Source organism: Epinephelus moara, chromosome 5, assembly GCF_006386435.1.
Source record: "Epinephelus moara isolate mb chromosome 5, YSFRI_EMoa_1.0, whole genome shotgun sequence".
NCBI lineage: Eukaryota > Metazoa > Chordata > Actinopteri > Perciformes > Serranidae > Epinephelus > Epinephelus moara.
Window position 1 is genome coordinate 21,189,291 of NC_065510.1, and position 24,959 is coordinate 21,214,249.

A 24,959-nucleotide genomic window follows, 5' to 3' on the forward strand; every position below is an offset into this window, starting at 1 on the left:
ATCATCTACATATACTCCTACCAATAAATACAAAATAAATAAATAAATAAATAAAAAAAATAAAATAATTTTAAAACAATAAATAAAATAAAATAAAATAATAATAGTAATGCATTTTAGTTATAGGCGGCATTCAAAGCACTCAAGGACACTTTACAAGACACAGATAAAAAAAAGCGGCAATGTATCCATAGCTCATAACATCAAGCAATTCTGTAATATACAATAAAAGTTAATAAAATGACCAGACAAAAACTCATCATCATCATAAAGTCATCATCAGTGCAGGTCTCCATGTGAGTTGGATTGCAGAAAAGGATCTAAGAGTACAGGCCGGTGTGTAGATATGAAGGAGTTCAGAGATTCAGAGTTCAGTGTATGTGTAAAGTTGAGTAAATTCCCTCTGGGTGTTCTTAAGCTATCATGTTCGTGAGGATGGGACGTATATATGTATGGACAGACAACCTGATTACATAACCCCTCCGGCCATAACTGTTGTCGTTGTGGAGGCATAAAAACTATAAGACCTATAAAATAAAGCATTACTCTCAAGTTTTAAAATGATGCTTGTAATATTAATGCTCGTTGAGAGACTTACAATTGAGTTATCTGCACTTGTTCCTCACAGTGTACTGACCTGCTGACATTAGTAGACGCCATCATCTTATACAGAGACTAACTGAATTTTACATTCAAGCAAAGAAAAGCAAACAGAGAAGGAGACGATGTCTCACCGTCGGCCACACACTAAAGGCTGGAGGTCACTGAGGTCGTCTGTCTTGGCCTCTGTAATCTGGAACACGACTCTCTGCAGGTCTGAGATTCCAACCTCCATGTCCTCCAGCATGCCGATCTCCTCACCTTTAACAGTTCAACAAAACTCAATTAGTACCGATTCAATTATTGCTCATCACACGTTTTTAATTATTAAAAAATTTTTTAAAAAATTATTAACGTTGTTAATTAAAACAAAGGTGAGTTCAGCTGAATTTTTAAAATGCCAGAGGGCTAAACCTGGATTATGAATTTAATTAAGAGCCTGCCCACGTTCTATTCTGCAGAGGGATTACTTTCATCATAAAGAGGGTTAAGGCGAGACATGGCAGGCAAAAACATCTATTTTTCATGCAGTAGTAAATTTTGAGATTTTGGGCTAGTTTACTCCTTGAATATGTATTCTTTCAAACTGCTGTAAATAAAACATGCAAATTAAACATTTACATGTTTATTTTATTACATGTTGTCTACTTGCGGCAGTAAGCTTCTCCCAAATTTACCAAACAGTTAATATGTTTATTAGTTGGGTTACTACAGTTGTCATGTTATTAAATGACCATTTTTCATGAGCTTGAAATATGCTATATTATTACTTAAGGTCTGAACATTTATTCTGTTTGTGAGCAATTGTTTCCAATAGAAATGTATTAAATTCCCCTACGTAAATCTTTGAATGCTGTTTTCTCAAAATAGTTTTTTGTCATACTCCAAGTCGAACATCTCAGCCTCTGTAGCACCTGTGTACACCAAACTTTCCAGTTATACACCTAGTTATATTCTGAAGATATTTACAGAGGGATTTGTTAATAAATCATTCCTAGCCTGATTTATGTGACATTTTATTCCCAAAAATATGGCGAAAATCTATTTTTTTTAAGGCTATGGACAGTATATTTTGAATTTCTACGTAATAAAAGCAGATATCCTTAAATCCCTCTGTATTTTTTTTTCTCATCTTATATGTAAACAAAATGAAAAAATAATTTTACACCTGGCTTTATCAGATGTTCAGATTTATTTTCTTAAAATATATGCAAGTTAGCGCATATTTAATGAGACAATGCCTAATTTGCATAATTAAACATTACAATTTTAAAAACTTGTAATACATTTTTTTTTCATACTGTTGTAAGTAATCAACTGAGGGAGTTTCATGATGATATCTATTATTTTAAAATTTTACCCTATTCACCTGTAGTGTCTCATCATAAAATGGGTGAAGGCGTGAGCTGTCTTTCAGCTGCTTATTTTAATGACCCACCCACTTCACTTCCTTGAGAGCTGCACCGTGAGTTTTGGCATACCAGCGTGAATGAGAACTTTGATCTGAGTGGAGCAGGTAACTAGAAGAAAGGAAACTACAAGGAACTGATCTAATAAGAATCCATCAATGGCACTCTGGTCAACCCTCACCTGAAACACGTATAAAGTATAAAGAAGATATAAAAGTGCCTGTAGTAAAAAGCAAAAAAAAAAGAAAAGAAAAAAAAAAAAGCAGTGAGTCATCACTTTGCACTTTGCTTTGTACATGTTATGATTCGTTACAGCTTCACATTCACTCAACATGTTAACCATTCTTTTATGATTGTCTTATCTAGAAAGCCAATAAAAGTGAACAGCTGTGTTCAGTGGAGGTTTTGAGGTTGCCAGTCCTGATTTTAATCTTAAGAATTGACTCACTGTAGGTGCTGAGCAGACTCTCAAACTGGGCCACCAGGCCAACCAGGTGGAGCTGCCTCAGGAAGCCTTGGTCCTGCATTCCTGCATACAGCCTCATGACAAAACCACAGGCTAAGGCTGCCAGCTGTGAGAAAAAACACACACACATACACACACGCGTTTAAGCCGACTCTCCTTGAGGTTGTCCTTGGCCCAAACAGCAGTCACAAACTGTATGCACATAAAATGGTAAGCAAAGAATGTGGTAAATGGTTGATAGATTTGTATAGAGCCTTTCTAGTCTTCCGAACACCAAAAGTGCTTTTACATTTCTTGTCACAATCACGCACATTGTCATACACTGGTGGCCGTGGCTACATTAGAAGATGCCACCTGCTACTCAGTTAAACATTCACATGTACTCACATACCAACTGGCCAGCATCAGGAGCAATTTGGGGTTCAGTATCTTGCCTAAAGATACTTTCACATGCGGACATCAACGTCTGGGTTGTAATTCTCTTATGATAAAGAAAGTTGTCACTGCATTGGTAGTAGTTTGTTTTAAGCTTGTTGAAGTAGGTAATGTAGGATTAAGTCTTGATACACAACCTGTCAAATGAATGGAACCTGTTGACAGCTTACATTTGAGTGTATGTGAACATTAAATTACGTGTGCGGAACAGTTTTAATGTTGTTTAAACAAGCCAGGCACGAGATTGGACTTTGAGCTGCGCTTTGGACCACTAAGGACAGACAATTAGATGATAAACTGTTTTACAGTCCAAATGACTGAAATTAAAAAGTCCAGGTTACTTTGACATTTGAATTTACAAAGTGAGATTGTCATTGACTAGTTTTATAAACATAAGTGGAAAACAATCAAACATTTACTAGGGGTGTCTTGCAAAGAAAAACCTCCAGCTCAGATAACCTAAGACAAGTAAACTGCTGAGGACATCTGAAGAATTGTTTATATCTCGGTGTGGCTACCTACTGCCTGACTGAAGACCAAGTCTCGCCTCTGTTGGAGGAGGAAGCCCTGTGGAATGCTGCAGGCTGCCTCCTGCAGGAGCACAAAGGTCATGGCTCTCTTTGCCTTCTCCACCACCTCCATCACACACTCAGTTAACCTGGTCACCAGAGGACGCAGCTGCTCCCTCCAGTCGCCTGCAGAGAAGGAGGGAATAAAAAGGGGAGGAGGTGCAGACATAGATGGAATGACAGTTATGATGTGGTTGTAGATTACAATATGTCTTAACGCCTGTGTTCACAGCCAGAAACAACACAGAGTTTATCCGCAAGGTGAAACCGGTTCAGCCATTCATGTTTCTTAGCAAGTGGGGAGGATATACCGGAAAGGGAAACTTAAAACAACACACACATATTTCAAGCTGTTTATAGGAAACAGGCCAGCTGTGAACTAAAGGAACCCACATACAAAAACGGAACACAAAAACATGTATGCACACGATGGGCATAAAGTTATAAGCACATGGTCTCAATATTTTTGTTATTTTTAGGCAAAGTGTATAATGGCAAATAATTGGCCAATGCATGTATCTTTCATATCAGTAAATGTATTTATTTTACTTTCAGTGCTAGTGTTTCCTCAGGGCAACACTTTGGCTCTTTTAAAATCACGCAAGTGCAACAACAAGCACAGAGTTGTCGGTCAGGGGCTGTACGGGTGTCTCCAAGCACACCTGCTATTTTGGTTCATGCATATGCGCAGCTGTGGAAAGTGTAAAGGGGCTGGTTGAATTAAAATATGGATCATAGGGTGTGGTGATAATTATAAATATCAAGAATAAATAAACTTTGAGCCAGTCACATCACTGGTCTCACAGCTCTGCAACAGCTGTGCCAATCAGCAAAGTATGAAAACATTAACTCTACATTCCTCCAGGAAATTATATTGTTGTTTGGATAGTGGCACGACGTGAACACACAGCACTGCAAATCTGCAACCAAAGGCAGATGGTGAGCAGTTTTTTAACAGTTAATTAGCACGCTGACAAAAGAAATAAATCATCTGAAAAAATTGTTTGTTGACGCCATTTACATGATCGCATCAATCCGACGCTATTTCAGTCATAATTCTACACCACATTATGTCCTAAATAATCACATCATATCATAACTGATGTGACACACCAGCATTTGCACCATAATACAAGTCAAGAATAAAACTTCAAACACCATGTTTGTTTAAAAAAAAAAAAGTTGGGATGGAGGCAATGATGAACATAATTAATGAACATAATTAAAGTAATCTGATGTCTCCCGAATAAACACAGAAACTAAGTAGTTCTTATGAACCACTCTGATGTGTGTGTACAGGTATGTGTGGTTGTTTTTAACAGCCTGGTGTTGTTTGCATGTAATTTAATCAAGGTAAACACAGTGTAATGGCACCACGCTGTGGCGCGGCACTTCTCAAATCAAAGGCAGAGCATTTATCAACATCTGTCCTGATGCCTTCAGACAGCTGCATGAACTGATAAGGGCAGTACGCAGCTGTGTACAACAGATACTGTAAGAATGATCAGATCATTTATAGATCAATGCAGACTGCTTTAACTATATTAAACCTTTTTTTTATTTTTATTCTTTTTTATTAAGGCAGTTGGGACAGAAAACAATCAGAAACAGCAATATTTAAACAAATGCATATACTCCACTTCTTTGGGACAAGAAATGGTTACCTTCTGCCACATTGTGAAAAGGCAACAAAAGGATATTCCTAACAGTATATTTACAGCCATTATGCCATAATGTGAGTACATCATATCAAAACAAATACATGTGGCCATACAGTAGCCCCTCCATTAAACCTTATTTTAATGCAAATTCAAACACATCTATTGAATTTAAACAGTTTGTTTTCATTTTCATCATCATTAGGTTATCGCTGTGCCTTTGCCCCGAGTATTTCCGACAAATCTGACAAAGCCATCACATTGCCAGAGGGATGTCTAAAAGCCAGTGTCCACCAAAATACCAACAACCTGTTTTCCACTGCCTCATCTAAATCAATCTTCCACCTGTGCGCCGCACACAGTGCACAAGGCATCAAAATAACACACAGCCTGGCAAAGCAAATTTCAAAGTCAGGAAAATACCAAACTGAGTACTGCTTGTGCTGGTCATTGCTGTACGAGAAAAACATGGCCCCTTAAATTTACTGCCCAAATGCCGGACAGCCACCTCACACTGTACTGTAGGTCATTGAAGACACGGTGAAATTGCCTCTTTACTTCTTTCGTGTGGTGTAATTTCTGCTGGAACAAGACATTACAGTGAGACATAACAGAGAGAGACACTATAAAGTGAAAGTCAATGGCTGTACTCCATTTGACAGTGACGGTGTGCCAACTGTTGGGTTGGTGCAAAGCTGGCTTGGCTGGTCGCAGGGGCAGCAGGCTGAGCAAGGTATTCCAGACGTCCCTCTTCCCTGCAACGCTTTCCAGCTCCTCCTGGAGCACCACAAGGCATTCGCAGGCCAGACCAGATATGTAATCCCTCCGGCGTGTTCTGGGTCTGCCCTGGGGGCTCCTGCCAGTGGGACACACCAGGAACACCTCTAACGGGAGGTGTCCAGGAGGCATCCTGATCAGATGCCCAAACCACCTCAACTGACCCCTTTCAATGCAAAGCAGCAGTGACTCTACTCCTAGTTCCCTCCAGATGTCCAAGCTCCTTATCCTATCTCTAACATATCTATCTCTCTTATAATCAGGGTGGCACGGTGATGAAGTGGTTAGCATTGGTGCCTCACAGCACCTGGGTTCCTGGTTCGGTGGGGGAGCTCGAACCTCATGGTGGGGAAGCCCCTCTGGGCCCCTCTGTGTGGACTTGGAACGCATGTTCTTCCTGTGGGTTTTCTCTGGGTTCTCCGGGTTCCTCCCACAATCCAAAGACATGCAGGTTAATTGTTGACTCTAAACTGGTTGTAGGCTTCAGCACCCCCGCGACCCGTAACAGGATAGGCGGTTATGGAAAATGAATGAATGATTGAATATCTTGGAATCAGATTACAAGTAGCTGAGTTAGTTGGGTATGGTTGAGTTAATTAGTTGAGCCTGACAACTGCAGAAGTACCCCGTAAAGTACTAATACAACTGTTTGGAAATCCCAGGTATGCACTGTGTACTACTGTACATGCACATTGTCATGATACATTGATTTAATATTAAGGTAAGATTTATAAACTCTTAAAGCTGTGATTAGCTCCTCGGTTTCCTTTGTGTATTCCACTGTGAGACAATACTGTATATCAAGAGCACACTCAAAGATGAAATGGATTCAGTATGCATACAAACTTCTTTGAGTATACTTAATTTTGTCACACTGCATACTCAAAACCTGCTTAGAAACAGTGTGTAGGAATTGGGACACAGCTATAGCGTGATTTCATGGTGACTTATACACATTTCCTCCATCCAAAACAAGTTTCTGATGATCTCCTCTGCAGCCAACAGGGGGCAGTGTTGCTTAAGGAATGTGTCCAACTAGTTTTCCCTTTATGCATTCTGTTAAACTTCAGCATATTGTAAAGTTCTTGGGGGTAAGTGGGGATCAGTGTAGACAGGCACACACACACAAAAACAGACACTCACAAGCACATTTGGATACCACCAATAATGTATGGCACATCAGCCTTGCCCTTGTCAGAAAAATCATGGCTTATCTCATTCTGCAAATATCGCCTCCGCACAGAGAAGGAGGAAACAGAACTCCAGCTGTCATCTCTCCGCCAGCCCACCTGTCCAAACATCAAAACCCCCACAACGCCTTGTCATCAAAAGCCCGGGCTTCACCGGTCTCCGCTATAGGAGATAAAGCCTCTCTCATTATTCTGTCCGTGTTTGTATTTAGACAAGCAGATGACCACTTGCTCTGAGCCTGTTCAGCATCTTAATAAAGGTGCTCGGGGGGGTTGAGCTTCCCTTTCAGACTGAACACCGGGCAGGTGGCCTTGTTCCTACCTGCCAGCACACTCGGGAAGATAGACACATGCAGGCATACACGCACACACAGCCACAAAATGATACAAATGCACCAACACTTGCACAAATGCACACACAGACACAAACACACACACACGCACAGAGCCTCTCCTTGTCGCCTGGTCAGACTAATGCCGCCGCTCTGCGTGCCAGTTGGCAGTCGTAACAGGCTGGGTACTTGTCTGGACACAAGCTTGAGGCAGGATTTCATTGGACGTAAGGGAAGACTGGGCAGCTTGCGGTCAACAGTGAATGGCTCTGCATATCAAATATTGCTTTCATCCACTTCTCTGGCAACGGTTTAAGTTTCTCTTTTGCTAATGCTTAAACAACAGGGAGCCTCTAAGTTGGACCAGAGTCTTGCCTCACTCAGGCTGTAGATACACTGAAAAACATTGGCTATTCAGTGCTTTTTCCCTCGCAGTGAAATGTATTTGTTTTTGTTTATTATTATAAATTTTGGCAAAAACAGCTCTCCTTTAGATAAAACTAGCTACTGTTTTGGGACAGGAACAGGAGTGGAATATCTCTGGCAAGTCACGACACAATATGATCAGCATGTGCTGCAAACTATAATGATGGACAATTCTGCAGTATACTACATACCTATGATGCATCACAGTATCTTTGTAACTGAGGAGGAAAAACAACCTCCAAAATTGGAAGATACATTTTCATAAAACCAATCAATTTCATACAGAATCTATTTACTATATTTAAAAGCTCTTCAAGTTTTGTATTTCTGTGGTTTAGACTTTAACAGACCGAGGAGATCAAATAGTTGACGTCTGAATCATCTCTCAGCGTGAACTTTTCTTACACACCAGGCTGTCTGCATATCGATAGAGCTTCATTTAATTGCTGTAATTAACACGCACAAAGACAATTAATACAGATAGACGGACCAATCATGCACAAGCACCTTGTTGTGCCACCCGTTGGTGCCGCTGTAGGATATTTTATTCTGCATATGTTAGACGTGAGCTCCCAAGAGGTGTTTGGATTACTCTCTGCAGGTAAGAATGAAGGGAGCAAAGTTTATCTAGAGCAGTGGTTCCCAACTGGACCAGCCATAGGGTCCAGATTTCTCCTTAGTCATTAGTTCAAGGTCCACACAGCTTTATACGTTAAACTTCATACTTGTGTTTGGCCATGTTGTTGAGCTAGTTTGCCGTCTCTATCAAGTAGCTGTCTGTTAGGGTGTTTTCACATATAGTCCTTTTTAAACAAACCGAACTCAGTCCTCTGAAAGTGGACCAACAAAAAAGGGACTCAGTTCTTTTTGTGATGACATTGTCAGTTCATCTGAAAAAGGACTCCGTTGTCTTTATGGTCAGCTTCAGCTCTGACGGGGGCCTCAGTCCTCTTCCTGTTCACCTATATGTATAATATATATAGACGTAGTTTTGTTTCTGCTTTGACGTGGCACTGCAGTGCAGTTACAGTATGAACCCCCTCGCTTTCAGATGAACTTCAAAGTTTCTGTGTGCTTTAGACTATTGCCGTTTGATGTATTCTACATTCCACATCTGAAGACGTGCAATTTCTTCTGTGGACCAAACTACTCCACATCCTGTGTCCTTGTAAGTGTTACAGGCCCGTGTGGTTTCGTCTCTTTTTTCAAGCGTCCCAGTGCACCAGCATGTGATCTAGAGTGCGATATACAATGGCAGAGAGAACCTGGAGCGCTTTGTGTTCACAAGGCACAGATTAAGTGAACCGCACTGCAGATTTGAAGCGAACCAAACTCCACCTCCGAGTCACTGCTCTGAGTCCGCTTAGAGGGCTGAAAAGGACCAAGTGTGAAAACACCCCTAGTCACTCACTCTACAACAGGAAATGGCACTTCAAAATAAAAGGTCTGTGCCAGAGATTCACTGTACTAAAAAATATAGTGTTGTTTTTTTTTAGAAATCTGACACATTTGCCAGGCACTTGTGGTCCATTCTGAATTGACCTGCAACCCAATTTTGGACCACGACCCTCCAGTTGGGAACCACTAAATGGAAAGTTTAAATTTAGTACATGTGATTCATATAAGCATTGAGTTGACTTTGGGGTCTGATTCTGCTGCTGGAGAAATTCACCTAAACCGGCCTCTGCAGTCAGCCTCAAGTGGCCGTTCAAAGAACTGCAGTTTTTGGCACTTCAGTGTTGGCTTCATTTGTCAGCCCTGGAGGTCGCGGCTATTCAAAGACGCAGCATGTGTCCCGACCCTTTCTAGTCTACAACAAATAACAGTACATCACTGCTTAATTTAAAACAGGAAAAGTGGTTTAGAAAGTGCAGGAACGAATAGACATCCATTACAATAAAATACAACGTTCATGTTTCTAGGCTACAATCAACTAATGTTTTTCAATACTAACCAGCCAACATCAGATAACAAGACTTAATAATAGAACAGGGTTTCCAGTGTTGGTCTGTTGTGTGCCAATGTGCAAAATTACACCCATTCACAGCATAAACATAGCCACATTTAATAGATGTTTCACTGATTGATGACTGCGCTTCACAAACATAGTTATTTACCGGGGTTGTGTGAGGTGATGACATCAGCGAGCTGCTGCTCGGGGACCGGCTCCTGCTTGCTGTTGTCTTCCTCCTGGAGTTTATCCACCATGGCGATTACACAGTTGAGACATTTGGCCACGTTGGCCCACACCCTGTCCTAAAAGAGCCGAACATACAATCAGCGGTCAGATCAGCCTCACTGATGAGATCTCTCCTTCTCACTCTGTTTGAGATTGTGAAATTAAGGGAAACTAAAACATATATAAAAAAACCTGAAACTGTTAAAGCAGCTGAAATCATAAAAATAACTTCAATACGTCTAAAAAAAAAAAAGGTGTTTCCATTTACAATTTAAACTGGCTGTGTGTCCAAAAGGTCAAAAGGAAATAGCTGTCTGGCTATTCTGAGATTACTCTCAAAGTGTTTCAATTGTTTCCAGCTTTCTCTTGTTTTTCCTGAACTCCAACTGCTAATGGACGAATACATGCTTTCACTTTTGTGTGCGTGTGTGACAATCCAAACGTGTGTGTGTTGTAAGACGTGGTGTGTATTTTTGTGCTCCAAAAATATGGTTTGAACATCATATAACGGTGAGGAATATTTTGAGCGATAATTAGGCATTGGTGTGCAGAATTCATGACAAACTCCTGCTGTCAGTGAGGCAGATGCCATCCTCACGTGCAAACAAACCATACACACTTCAGTGAAAACAAGCAGCATGACTTAAGATTCAGTGACAAGGATACAGCAAAATAATATTCTGCAGTCAGTTTGTTATGATGAAATGTTGAAACTCCTTTGAAAACACTCTCTCATTAAAAAAAGAGTAATGTTAAGTATGAAATCCAACTGGGCAAGTAACTGAAATTAGTTACCATAATAGTGGTTTATCTGTAATACAGAAATGATCTCCCTGTGTGTGCTCCACCATGATGGCCAGCGTCAATGAAAAAATGACAGGTTGTCAGCTTGTACTTAAAAATAAATAAAACTATAACAAGTCACAACTTTAAAAGATTTCTTAATAACTTAGAAAAGTCGTCACATTTGATAGCAGTAGCAGATTCATCTCGAATGTCAAAGAGGAGAAAATATCTGGGCATCTATAGAAAACACACACTATTCTGAGCTGTAATACTTTTGGTGAGACGCAGCTTCAAATTTTACACAGCCCCATTGTACACCATTACTGAGGGGCAAGCTTGGTCTTAGCCAGTGATACTCAACTTATTGCCCACAGGCCCCCAATGGGGTTCTGGGTGGCCGCCCAACTATTTACTAATTCACAATGAAAGCAAGTTGAATAAAAGCTGGGATTTTTTTGTACTATTAATATAAATGCGGTGCCATAGAAAGCATCAAAATACAACACGTTTATCAAAGACAGTGCCAGGACAGGATCCTCAACAGAGTCCTCAACTCTTAGAAAAGCCCCTATGTACACCTAACCTGTGTGGAGCTTCTGCGTCTGGCCCCTGGCCTCCTGTCACTTTGCAAAATTGGCCCCCAAGCAAAGCAAGCTAAGTGTCCCTGGTCTGAGTCTCCTCAATGCATTAAATGTGATTCAGAAATTGGCACACATGAACATACGTTTTGGAAATGTGCAGAGATGCAGACATTTTTGGGAGAAGGGAAAGATGAAGTGGTTGCTTTAATAGGATATGATTTGGAGTTATTGCCTCTTCAGTATATTCTGGCAGCCAATACCGATGTGAATACTCATGTATATAGCAAAAAAGACTATTTTCACATTTTGGTTTTCTAAGGACGTCCGTGCGCTGGACGACTGGTAATAAGGAGGTACTGAAAATACTCCCTCTATAAGCTGACCTGCACCCTTCATGACAACGTGGAGGGATTTATTAAGATATGGCAACCAGTCTTGGACACAGTGAACCCCTCTGAACTGGACTTGGTTCTATCTGATTAATAACACTGGAACTGACTACAGCCTGGGTCTTCAACAGGGGCTCTGCCAAATTCTTGTTTGATAATTTTCTAATTAAAACATGTCTGAAAATACATATTAACACAAATCTAACGTATTTTAAGCAAAGATAAATCGGCCTATTCATAAATAAACATTAATTTAGAGTACTTGGCACCAATGACCAACAACATCAAGGCTAAATGTTACTCATGATTCCTTGTGCAATCATGTTGGCTTCTAACGCTAAATCCCTGTGGGGCACTTATTTATTACGGCAAGGTGAACTCGTCATCTAATAGTTATCCATTTACGTACTATTGAAACATATTGGCCAGTTGGCTGTATAATTATTTCACGTGTACATGCTTGTGAACCACAACGGGTGATTTAGTAACTTGTCTACCTCACAAACCAACTGCTAAAGTGCAGAGGGTGAGGCTAACGCAACTTGTCGTGCTACAACTGCTGCTGACTTAGCAACAGGCAAGCACAAACAAGAGAAGACCAAAAAATATTCAAGGCATTATCTAAAGTGCAATTTAATTTTATATATGTAGTACATGGTCACCGCTCCGTCTCTATTTGAGCTAAGGGGTCCTTGGACTGAAAAACATTGCAGACCCATGTACTACAGCATATCCTTGTCATCTGAGTGTAATTATTTTGCCTGGTGGTGTGTGACTCCTGCTGTTTTTTTTTTTGTCTTAAAAAACGTTATGTATATATTCAGAACTGAGAGTATATGTAATTGTGGCCAGCATTAAAAAAAAAAAAAAAAAAAAAAAATTTGCAGTCACACTTACCCATTCCTCCTCGTCGTACTCTTTATGGTGTGGTATGGAGTCTTGGTGCTTTAATGGCCCACCTTCTCCTCTAGTCATGGTCTGAGATCCTTCCACGTTATTACACACAGGTGTGTTGTCAGTGATCGACATGGTTGGACTGTGGCCTGGAAGTCCCTGGACTGGGCTCTGGTTCTGGTCCTGTTGGATGTGGCCTTGGTGTTGGCCTCCTTGCACCACGTTTTGCTTCTGGTTCTTGGAAACGTATCCGGGTCGTGCTGCATGCAGTGCCAAGAGCGCACTTTTGACCAATTCATCCTTAAGTGTGTGAACAAATTGTTCTGTCTGCAGCAAAAAGAGAGAGAAAAAAGACACATACCTAAAGTTATTGTGGGGAGGCACAACAAATTAAAATTTAAGCGCTGAAAAAGCAAAAGAGACAGAGTAGGAGAGGGATAGAGAGAGACTGTCACAACGGCGGGCTGAGTGGGTGGAAGAAAATACAGGTGGAAGTGAGCTTGGAAGTGGGTAACTATTTACAGAGGAAGTGAAGAGAAACAAAGAAAATGAACACTCTCCTTCACCATATAGTAGCTGCTCTCCATTACTGCAGCACAGCCGGTGAGCAACGAAAACAGCAACAAACAACAAACAATTCAATTACTCCTCCTCCAGCCTGCTTCTCAGAGGAGCACACCTCCTTTGATCTCAAATTCACCAGCTACTGTAAGTTGATGATGATCCCGGCACCACGGAGCCTCATGCTCGCTGTCGCCACTGAGTAAAAAATGATAAGGGCTCTCAAGAGTAATTGAGTTAGCCCCGCAATAAGCAATTTTATTACCACGGCAAAATGCAGCCGAACAAAACATGAGCCATGCCCTCCATGAAAAGAAACCTGTGAGATCATTATATACATACAGTGTATTTGCCACACAAACATTCTTTTCCTGTGCCCTGCCTCCCTGATGTGGACTGAACAGTGAGCTTGTTGAGACTGCTCGGAGTTGAGGAGACAGCTTAGTCAGCAAAGAAGTAGATGAGTGTGGAAAAGAACCTCAGGCCAGAGCAGCCTGTTCCAGCTCTGGCTTTGTGTGGACGTCATAAGGAAGTGATTCTGAACTTTTTTGGCTTGTGACCCCTTTAAAATGAAGCAATGTCGACTTTTGAGCCCTTTTTAACAGGCTGCGTGAGTACATGACCTGTCAGCAGTTTAATAAAGGAGTGATTGTGACATCTGCCTAATTTATCCATTACTCATCCAACAATCCAGTATAACATAAAAAAAGGCATAAAGTAAAGAAGGTCAGAATAAGAAACATAATTTTTTCTCATATAATCATATCTGGTAGCCCTTTGGTGGGTTGAGCCCCACTTGATGGGAGCTACTATCAAAAGGTTTTGTGTCATTGAAGGTCGGCAGCGCACTCTGTTGAAGTGAGGCTTTGACAGTTCAACAAGAAAGATCTCTTCTCTCACATTTAGCATTTATTCCACTACGGGTGACTTTCTGATATTTCTTGCTGCTCTAATCTTCGATGTCTCTTATATTCACAAATCTGACATTACCATGTTTGACCAATGATCTCTCTGCCTCTTAAGCCAATCAGGGGCATCAAGATGTCAACTGAGAGTTGGCATCATACTGAGATGAAAAATACAATTGGCTTTGATCAAACTGTTCAGATCAAAGATTTGAAGCTAAGCGATCACATCAGACAGTGCTGATTCTGAATTTTCTGTCTTTACTTCAGTTGTAGGTTCAGTTTGTTGCTCAGTTCGGTACAAAACTAGGACTCCAAAAGAGCTGCTTTATAAGGTCAATACCTCAGCATATATATGTTTTGGTGGCTTTTGCCATGTTTTACAGTAACTCATGCCACATGTCCACTGCATGGTGCAGCACAGCCCTACTGACTTGCTCTCTTTTGGTTTTCAATTGGCAAAAATTGCGGATAGTCCCTGGTACTTTTTTTTGGTACCACCTTGGTTGAGGTTCCAAGCAAGCTGAACTGCTACTAGAAAGTGGAGTTAAACAACCCAATCACCAGAAAAATTATTAGCATAGTACATTTTTGCAAACCATGGATACGTTACATTTGTGCATATTATAGAGTGTTGTTGAAACCTTACATTTCTTTATGTTTCAACAAAGCTGTAGTTGACGTGGTTGGGTTAGGGCACAAAAAACACTTAGTTATGATTCGGAAAAGATCATGTTCTGGCTTAAAATACCTGCTTTTAATAGCATGGTTTTGTTATTTGTTGGTCTTTCATGGTGGTCTACAATGCCAACATACTCTTCAGGTGACTGGGCTGAGTTCAAACACCACTGATTGGTCAGAGGGAGCCATCACTAGACTCGTTACTTGCGTGTCATGGATCATCTTGCACAAACCCACCATTTTTAAACAGCTAAGCTACCATCAAAAGTGACTACAATTTTTTATTCACTCAAAACTACACCATATACTACGCTGTACACTAATAATGATAATACTACATTATACTTATATAGAGCTTTTCAAGGCACTCAAAGTGGCTTTACAAAATTAACGGACAAAACAAAAACAACAGACATGCAAGACAACAAGTAATGGATGAGGAGAAGAAACTGTCAGTGATTGAAAGCAGCGCTGAACAGGTGAGTCTTGAGCGATTTTTTGAATATGGAGAGAGATGGGGAGTCTTGATTGGGGTTTGGGGAGTGAGTTCCAGAGGGTGGGAGTGATTGGGGTTTGGGGAGTGAGTTCCAGAGGGTGGGAGCAGCGATGGAGAAGGCCCTGTCCTCCCAAGATTTGTGCTTGGTCCGGGTGGGGTGGGGCAGGAGGTTGGCATCAGCAGAGTAGAGTGTGCGGGCGGGAGTGTAATGATGGAGCAGCTCAGACAGGTATATACTACGTACACTACGCCATACACTATGTTGTACAATCAATGAAGTGCAGACATCGTTGCTGATTGAAGGATCTAGCGAGTGTCACACTGAAGATGATGTAATGGCACTTAAATGCAGCATCACCAAGCCAATCAGCGGAATATCCTGCCTACACTAAGGGGGTACTATTTGCTGTGGAGAACCAAATACAGAAAGACCTGGGAGCAAAAGTGGTTCGAGTCAAGTCGACAGAAATGAGGCAGAAAAAGAAGCCCTCAATCAGTATTAATGATGATCAGATATAGTCATTTGTTTGTACATGTAATGAACACCAGTACCATCACCAGCTTACTGGCATAACTCCACTACGACCAGCGTCTGCACTCTGGGGGTCATGATCAATCTCCTATCTTCATATTGGCCTTTATGTTTCAATAAGAAGTCTATTGTCATACTCAAGTTGATCTCTTCCTTATTAAACTGAAGCTCCCAACACTGACTTGTTACTTTGACAACTTTTCACAAATCTGACTCATTATAGCTTTAACTGGGAAGAAACTGCTTAAGAGTGTATCTTTCACACTGCTCCTCTCATGATGCAGCTACAGTCTGTTTCAGTCATTAAAAAAGCAACACATTACTGGCCCATCTGAGTCTGGTGTAACTGTTCAGCTCTTGATTTAAAAAATATAAAGGCTGTTATCCACATAGAGAGGGCCATGTGATGAATGTTTGAGCAGGGAAAGCAAATGATGACTACACTTAAAACACCATTGTATTTAATTCATATCCATTTTAATTGCCTTGCATGGATCCAAATGAGTTCCATTACTGCAAGTCAATGATGTGAAAGCTGAAATCTATGGATAAGACGGCATGTGCAATTGCCTGAGAACAAGCACTTCTGCTTGAATAGTATTCTGTGACACAACTGTAAACAAGGAAGCATCATTTTAAAGATAAAAAACATCCAAATGACTTCAAAAATGAGCCACGATGGATTCTGCAACCAAAACACTTAACAGGAACTGGGAATTCAAAATGTAAATTCATATTCAAATTGAACTCTGCTTATCTGACCTCGATGTTAATTTGCAATCTATGAAACCATGTATTATTCATTATCTTTCCTGAGATGAGTGAACAAAGCCACACACGGTATTTAAAACAATCTGGATCTTATTTGCACTTCTTAACCACAGGGTCACAGCAGTCATGTATTTGACTAACTTATTTTTCTTGTTAATGCAGCCATGCATCATTGTTGTGGATAAAAGGGAATTGATTACACTGCAACCGGCCAATCATTCAATCCTACTTCTAAATATTCAGCCAGCACCAAGGCTTGGATCTACAGCGGAGTGCAGAAAACATTTTAATGATACACTCTACTGCAGGATCCATATAGATACTGTGTTCAAAGTGAAATATCAGAGGTGCACCCCTTTGGGCAAAGGAGGAAAGCATTGCAGCGTCATTCTCTTACCAAGGCTAAACCAAAGCAACTTTGCTCCTCCACGCGCAGAAGCTAGCTCTTCCACACCTACCTGTTTTAGAGATCTGAAATGCTCAAAATCCCTTGGGAGGAATTCTGTTGCTAGTCTTTCTTCAATATATCTGCTGATATGATCTTGACTGAGCAGAAGTGCAAGTCAGAAAGTGCCTCTGTGGACTCCTACTGCGAAAAAGTAAGTTACGTTTGATCTAAAAAAGAAGAAAACTGTAGGAATCTATTCACCCCGAATGGTTTCGAATGGTTTTACCCTGAAGGATGAGGCTGAGTTAAAAATAGAGCTTTTTCACTCAGTGTAACTTCACTTGAGAAGTGAAGGGAGGCTGAATGGATAGAGCTGGTCAGATTCCAACAGCACTTGGCTGTGAGGACACTTGCTCACTATTGCGTACATGACCTCTATACACCATATAATCTAACATAATCACGCATAGACGATCAAACCATAGCCTTTTCCAGGTAACCGTTACACCAGAGACATATAGCTTTTCCCAGGACACAGCTGGAGGGAGGGGAGACGCGTTGCAATTGCCTTTTCACTGTGATTATCATCAGAGTGAAATTATTATTATCATCATCCACAGAATCATCACCATATATAGAGGAGCAACAGCGCATCTGCCGTGCCATGGCCAACTTTAATCAGAATGTGCCCAGGAAAAGTATTTTGGAGTGAAATATCACATTAGGCCTCCAGTCAGGTGGTCTGAACCAAGAAGGGAGAAGTCAGAGGCAGCGAGTACTTGATAAAAAAGGTTCTTACATCACCCTGATTTTCTCTGGAGGTGTCTCATCTTTCCCAGATTCTCTGAACGTGTGACTCACTGTCTTCACTGAAGAGACTTCACACACTTCACACACACCGCAGTGACGCACTCTAAAATGCATCCACCTTTACTTATGTGTCTGTGGGAAGGATGTCAAATATCTGTCTGTGTGAGTATGATATTTTTGGGGGAGTTATTTTCATTATTAATTAATCTGACAGTTACTTTGTTGATTAATCAGCTAATGGTTTTGTCAATAAAATGTCACAAAATGGTGAAAAATGTCCATTATCATTCCACACAGCCAAAGCTGACATATTCAAATAGTTGATTCATATCTGTACAATGTACTGTGAAATATGATCAATTAAAAAAAAAAAAAGGTAATTTTATTTAACCAACAGCCTAAAACTGTCTAGAGACAGCCAGTTTACTATCATAAATAAAGACTAACAAAGGGACCAAGGAATGTTTGGCTTATTTGTCTGAAAATGATTTAAACGATAAACCAATCATCAGAATTGTTGCAGATGGATTTTCCATCGACCAACTAATCAATTAATTGCCTAATATTTGCAGCTCTTCTGTTGTACAGAATCTTAAAAGAATAGTTTGATATTTTGGGATCTAAGTTTATTTGCTTTCTTGCCAAGAGTTCAATGTGAAGACTGACCAAGCTTTAGAGGTGTTGGTACACAGATTTTGTTACCTTTGGAGTAGCTGGTTCCCCGTTTCCTGTCTTTATGCTACGCTAAGCTAAACAGCTGCTGGCTGTAGCCTTGTATTTATTAGACAGATACAAGAGTGGTTTTGATTTTCTCATCTAATGCCGGCCTCACACCAAACAAGCAATCTTACTGTCAATGATGTCATGTCATGAAGAGTTTTGCTAGAAGTGTGACACGCCCTGTGATCTTGATCACTTGGTGTAAGGCTGTCATAAAACTCAGTCCGTGCTGTCTTAAGTCAGTCTTTTTCTCGTCTTGACGTTCTGAGTAAAAGTTTCTTTATTCTTCTGCTTACACTCGACGCAACATGCACGCAGTTGCTCCGCAGTTGCTGTGTGCCCATCATAGTTCTGCGTCCTGTTGGTCTATGTCGCTATGCAATTCCCTGCCAAAGCACTTGGGGGCGCGGTGTTCTCTTAAATACCTACCTAGACTCTGTGACCTCTATGGTCGTTCCTTGTTCATTGTCTGTTTATCTTCCAGCTTTGCTCTAGTCACAGTGAAGATGGCGACCGAGAGAGAAAGACGGTTGCTGGAGCTCGAAATGATCGACATTGAACAACAAATGCTCTTATTACAAATGTTACGACAATAACGAAGGGAGTCGCAACTGCGCCGATAGTCTGTAAGCCTGTTGAATGGCTCAACTTTTGAAAATGGCGGTGTTGTGTGGTACTGCAGCAGGAAGTGAAACCTTGTGAAATGCTGGAAATGATGTAGTTTGAAGGACCAATCATAGCTCTTGCGGTCTGCGTTGGGTCTGTGTTGCCTCAACGCGTGGTTACAATTTTTGGCAGGTGCACGCCGTGTCTCTGCGTCGGTCGCAGATGGACGCAACGCCTCCGCAAAGCCCTCTGCATCGTAGGTTTGCAGAAGCACAGACCTTGCTTAAGTCAAACATATTTAATATTATTAGTATAACAAGTCTTGGTTCTCTTATACTGTGGAAAAGGAAGAGAAACTGGTAGAGCTGTGGAGTGAACAAGAGCCTGTGTTTATTTCAGCGTGGACCTGATCCATTAACCAGCACTTATTTTAGTGAGAAATCTTAATGTCTGAAATGCTTCTCATTCCTACGGTCTTCTCCAACTAAAATACTATCACTAACCAACAGAGGCTGGGAGCAAGTTGAGGTGATGTAATCTAAAAGTTTGCATGCCAATACAGGTTATTAAATTGATGCAGAATTAACAAGAATACTGTTGACACATGACGCCTTTTGTCTCTTGCTTTTCTAGAGTTATGTTTTTATGCATACATGTAAGGAATTGTTAATATGTCATATTTCTTAAAGGGAGTTTGGTTTAATATCTTCCACCAGAAGCAGCATGGGAAATAATCTCAAAAGGAATCTAGTTGTAGTTCCCTCGTCTAAAACCTTCTATTATAGCGTGACTAAAAATTCACATCGCCTTTAGATGTTGGAAAGCGTCAGACGTTAGTATTTTGAAGGTCTTTTCAGAAATCTTCTTGTGTATAGTAGGCATTTAAGTGAGAAAGCAAATAAGCACATTCCCCAGATTGTTGAACTATTACTTAAAGTCTTTTGTGGGGAAGTTTGTGGTTTAGTCAATATGAATAAAACAGATTAGACTTAACTCGTGTGCACAGGTGTGTACATGCATGAGCAGGCAAGTATGAGTCTGTGTGTTTGTACAAAAGACATAGGTATTTATGTGTGTCTTTAAAAAAACAACAGATTTTCTTGATAGATGACCAGATGTGGAGGAGGAAATACTGATATAAAACGTGTGATGTTCATGATTGCAGTCTTTGGGGCTTGAAGACAGTGATGTCACTTGAACATCAGGTTTCGAACACACACAGATACACACAGTTTCACACCTCCGACGCCGTCAAGCACACACACACATACACACACAAACACAGCTTGAGATTTTAATCAGAGAGCAGCCCTGCTTGTGCTGACCAGGCCAGGGGTTTACTTGGCCGATGTGAGCGTGTCTAATCAAGGATGAGAGGAAGTGGTGACAGAGCGAATGTACCAATTAAGCAGGCTGATTGGGCTCTATTCCACTGTGGCAAAAACAATCTCTCCCACAACAGATTGCAATCTGACAGCACCAGATGTAATTCATTAATTATACTGATAAAAACGCCTCAACTCCATAAACCTCCATGCTGCTATTCACTTTTGTTAGTTTGGCGTTTTTATGATGAGTTATGGATTTTTCCTGAGGTTGTCTGTTTAGTGTGTGCATGTGTGTGAATCAACTGCTGGATTTAAAGTCATTTTCATCATTTGTAAATTTCACTGTTTTGTTCGCAATACAACAAACAAAGTAATATTACGAGGGCTGGTACAAAGTCTCGCTTGTAGGATAACTCCTCTGAGGGGGTAAACATTTAGAGTGTAGCAGTCGATTCAGACCTATACATCCACCTGAATAGTCCTCCGATTGCAACTCTACCAGGAAAACTATTGGATATAGGCTTAGAAGCAGAACCCCCGAGCAAATAATGAAGTTGTTTTTGGATGAGTTTGGGTTTAAATGAACTTATCGCCACAGCTAAAGATTAATTTAAGAGGCTTTTCAGGCTGAGGTATTACCTGACAATGTTTGGTGATGTGTCCAAGAATAAAAGGCTTGGTTGCAGCAGCTCGAGGCCAAGAGGAATAAAGGGAAAGTATAGATGGAAGTGTGGAGGGTTTGGGGGCTGCCTCACCTTGTCAGAAAGGTTCTTGAGTGCATCCCTCAGTCCAGGGGAAGAGTGCTCCTGGGCAGCCTGGAGGAGCTGGTCCGCTAAGCTCGTGATGAGAGGTTGGAGGAGGCTCATGGTGCTGAGTACCTCCTGAGCTTTGGCTGTGTGCTCTGGGGAGTAGTAGATACACTGGTAGGCAGTGCTGAAGCTGTGGTGGAGGAAAAAACACATCAATTCAGATTTGACATTCGCTGCAGTCGCACGGCCGTGAACTGGATATAGGAAATACATATGAAAGTGGCCCAAATCTGATTCAAAAAGAACTGGGGCACACTTGCTTGTGATGAGATTGTAGACATACAGTACTGGGCAGAAGCTCGTCCCACGTTTGTTTAGATAAGTGCTGCTGGTTTTTATAGTGTCCACTTGCCACCGGCGTTTGCCAAAACTAGCAGAGTAGGAAGAGACAGTATTTGATATCAAACAAGCTCCAAGCTACCCCGCAGCATTCATTGGTTGACCTGCTCCGTCTGGCTGCAAGATCAACATTGACACAAAAAATCCAAACATACACAACTGATCAGGAACAGATTCTCCGTTCTTTTTTTTCCCTCCAAGGTGCAATTAAATAAACGTTGAAGCTTTTCTACACTGATATGTTTTGTGGTTAGACCATCTCTAACAAAGACCGTTTTGAAATAATAGCACTGCTGGTGTTGAAAACATTAAATCTATTTTATTATTAGAAAATAATTTATCTGGATGCCTTTGTTTGTTGTGGAGTGTGTTGCTTGGTGCACTTAGCTGTAGCAGCTCTAAACTCCACTGACCTACACCTACGTCAAGCCTGATCGCCCTGCTGTGAATAACAAACACAGCCTTCTTTTACAGCTGGCAATTGCATCTAATTGTATTTACCTTGCATCACAGGTGTAAATTAGTCCCTGACTATGAAGATAAAATTAAATAGTTTGGCTCTGGAGCTTGAGGAAGTATAAGTGCAGGTCTAACTCTCACTGTTACCTTACAACAGTAGATACATTTCAAAACAACTCCTTTTAATCTGATTAAAACAGTGAGTGCTTGATTGTCACTTTATAATGTCAAACGTTTATTCTTTGTGTCGAGGTCAAGTAACAATAAACAGACAACCAGCTGGTTTTCACTGACTATAAACATAGTGTAACGGCACACTAATTTTCTGAGCTCATTTCATTGCATGTCCACTCTCGCTGCCAGGAAAATGCACAGCAACGCTTTCCAGGCACTTGGCCTGAACTGTCAAATTGGACCTGCAGTCCAATGTCAACCCATTTTCGCTTTATGAATAATTAATCCCTTCTTCATTTCTAGGGAGCTATTTAATCTCAGACAAAAACACCTTTTGTCAGATCCTAGATTCAGGGCAAATCACTCCAATCAAACATTCTCCTCGGGTAAAGTTCCAGTGACTTTCAATGAGTTTCCGCTGACTTCCTGCCATCAGATATAGCGTGGAGCGAGGCAGTCATTTGCAACCCTCCCAGCTAGTTTAGAGTCAGCTCTGCAAGCCTCTATGTAGGCCAGACCCCAGAGCCAGATCCTAAGGCATAATTGACATAAGAGAGTGAGGGAGAGGGATAGAGCGCGCGAGGAAGGGAGGGGCACATACAAAGGACTGGCATAATACAGTATTCTCTGCAGCACTCCTAATATTTTCAGCGAGGGAGAGAGTGCTTCTTTAGAAGTCACCCTGTGTGGAACAGCACTACCTGATCTATCAATAAGCGCGAAAATCTGAAGGCCTTAAGAAATTAGGCGTAGTAGGTACGAGCAACTAACTATGTCTTTGACTGGCTAACTTTAAAAACTTGGCCTTGTCATTACAGCTAATGAGCTCCCTGGAGGACTACCACCCACAAGCTCAAGGCTAATCAAAGGAATCACTAAGTGAGAGAGAGACACGGGGCAAACAGTGTGAAATACTCAACCATACAGAACACCACCATGCACACTTCTGTTATCCCCACTTCCATAACCATACCTTCAAATGCTAAGGTTTCAGCCACAGTGAAGAGCATAATTGAATAATGTACTGCAACAAAGTAAAGTCTGCAAACCCCTTTCATCCCTGGTGAGCTTACATTCGTCTTATTACATTATGCAGAACTAAAGAGAGAAAAAAATCCCGAAGGACTGCAACAATACAGATACTCCAGGAAAGAAGCAAAGGAGAAAGTTGTTGGAAGAGGACAATTGCTTCAGCGACTGAGATTCAATAAGAGCCCTGTTGACTCATAAGTACAAATCCAATCCCATTAGGAAGCCTATGCAGGCAATAATGAATGTTGGGACCTGCCACCTGATGCTAGACGACAGAATTGATCCCCTCTAAGGCTGGCTAAGGCAAGGAACTTTAATTGCCTCATCAGCATTGCTGTCAGTCCAAATGGGTCTACCAAGACAGCAAACCATGAAAAGGTAAAACAGCATAAATCTGTGAATGCAAACTTGATGAGAGGCCAAAGGGGATGCTGCACACGAGGACCTGATTGTCATTTCAAGCCTCAGGTTTGTTTTCCATCCCTGATTTAATTTGGGAGTGCTGTGTGCCAAGTATTTAAAACATGCTGCCAATAAAACAGAAGGTGGACATAAAAATGCACAATATCATCCAATACGACAGCCCTGCAAAAATATACTACCTTTGTGGATCTGATAATAGTTATCCTTTGTAATGTAATGTCTGAGGCCACACTCTGCGGTGTCATTAGAGTGCAAGATATCCTCCCACCTAATCTAGGTCTTAGGTTTGTGCGACTTAGCCTCGAGCTGACTCAGAGCACACCTGAACTCATAAAAGGCCTCCCTCTTCACAATTCCTTTACCTTTGTTTAAAGGAGCTCCCAGAAGAACTTGTTATTTACGTTTGTTTGATGGTAGAGCTATTTCATGCTGAAATCTGGATGCATCTCATTTACGTTAAACATGTGGTTCTAATGCAGTCACCATTTGATCAGACCATTTGGAGCGTTTGATATCCATAGTGTTCTTTTGCCTTGCGGCGGGATATTATCTGTGATGATCACAAAGAAAGTGGAAAATCCTTTGAAAGTGAAATAAAAGGTTGTTTGTACTTGGAATATAAGTTTGCAGATGCTTTATAACGGCAATAGCATAGCATGTATGAACGTTCATTGATATTCATAATGTCAATGTGAGCAATTTGTCCAGCAACTATGCAAGCTTTAAAGTCTGTATGCTATTTATGAATATTTATGTGAGAGTCTACAGACCTAAGAGACTCGTTAAACTTCCATACATGCAGTATGGAGCGTTTCAAATAAACTGGGTTTCTTGTTTTTACCCCCCAAAGGGACAAACTAAGGACTAACACTTGGATCTGGAGGGTTGTGTTTAAACATAATGATGCACAAGTTCAATTTTACCAAGCCACAATGTGAAATAAAGATCAATGAAACTCAGGCTTCTTGTATGTTAGAGAATCCCTACATGTGTGCAGACCTGCAGCATCATAAGCAGAGCATTAAAATTGTATGCCAGTTAAATCCTCTCGAATCGGAGCTACAATGGATGAAAGAGGCTTATTTTTGCAGACTGTGCAAAACTGCATTAGTACACATAAATTATATATTAGGACTTGTTATGCTAATAGTGACCAGCATATTCATCTACAGCCACCTGCCTGCTCAAACAGCACTTTTGTCACACACACACACACACACACACACACACACAC

General features: G+C 41.0%; 1 protein-coding gene across 7 annotated transcripts in view; it reads right to left on the reverse strand.

Annotated features, from left to right (window-relative positions):
* inpp4b (inositol polyphosphate-4-phosphatase type II B) overlaps window positions 1-24,959 on the reverse strand; it is a 201,758-nt gene that overhangs the window by 23,830 nt on the left and 152,969 nt on the right. For all 7 annotated transcript variants that reach the window (XM_050044694.1, XM_050044693.1, XM_050044695.1 and 4 more), the window contains 6 exons: window positions 21,245-21,428; window positions 12,695-13,018; window positions 9,980-10,118; window positions 3,433-3,605; window positions 2,458-2,581; window positions 735-861 (listed from right to left, as the gene is read on the reverse strand). In XM_050044694.1, the coding sequence (XP_049900651.1) occupies window positions 735-861; window positions 2,458-2,581; window positions 3,433-3,605; window positions 9,980-10,118; window positions 12,695-13,018; window positions 21,245-21,428 (1,071 nt within the window). The remainder of the gene's footprint in view (window positions 1-734; window positions 862-2,457; window positions 2,582-3,432; window positions 3,606-9,979; window positions 10,119-12,694; window positions 13,019-21,244; window positions 21,429-24,959) is intronic.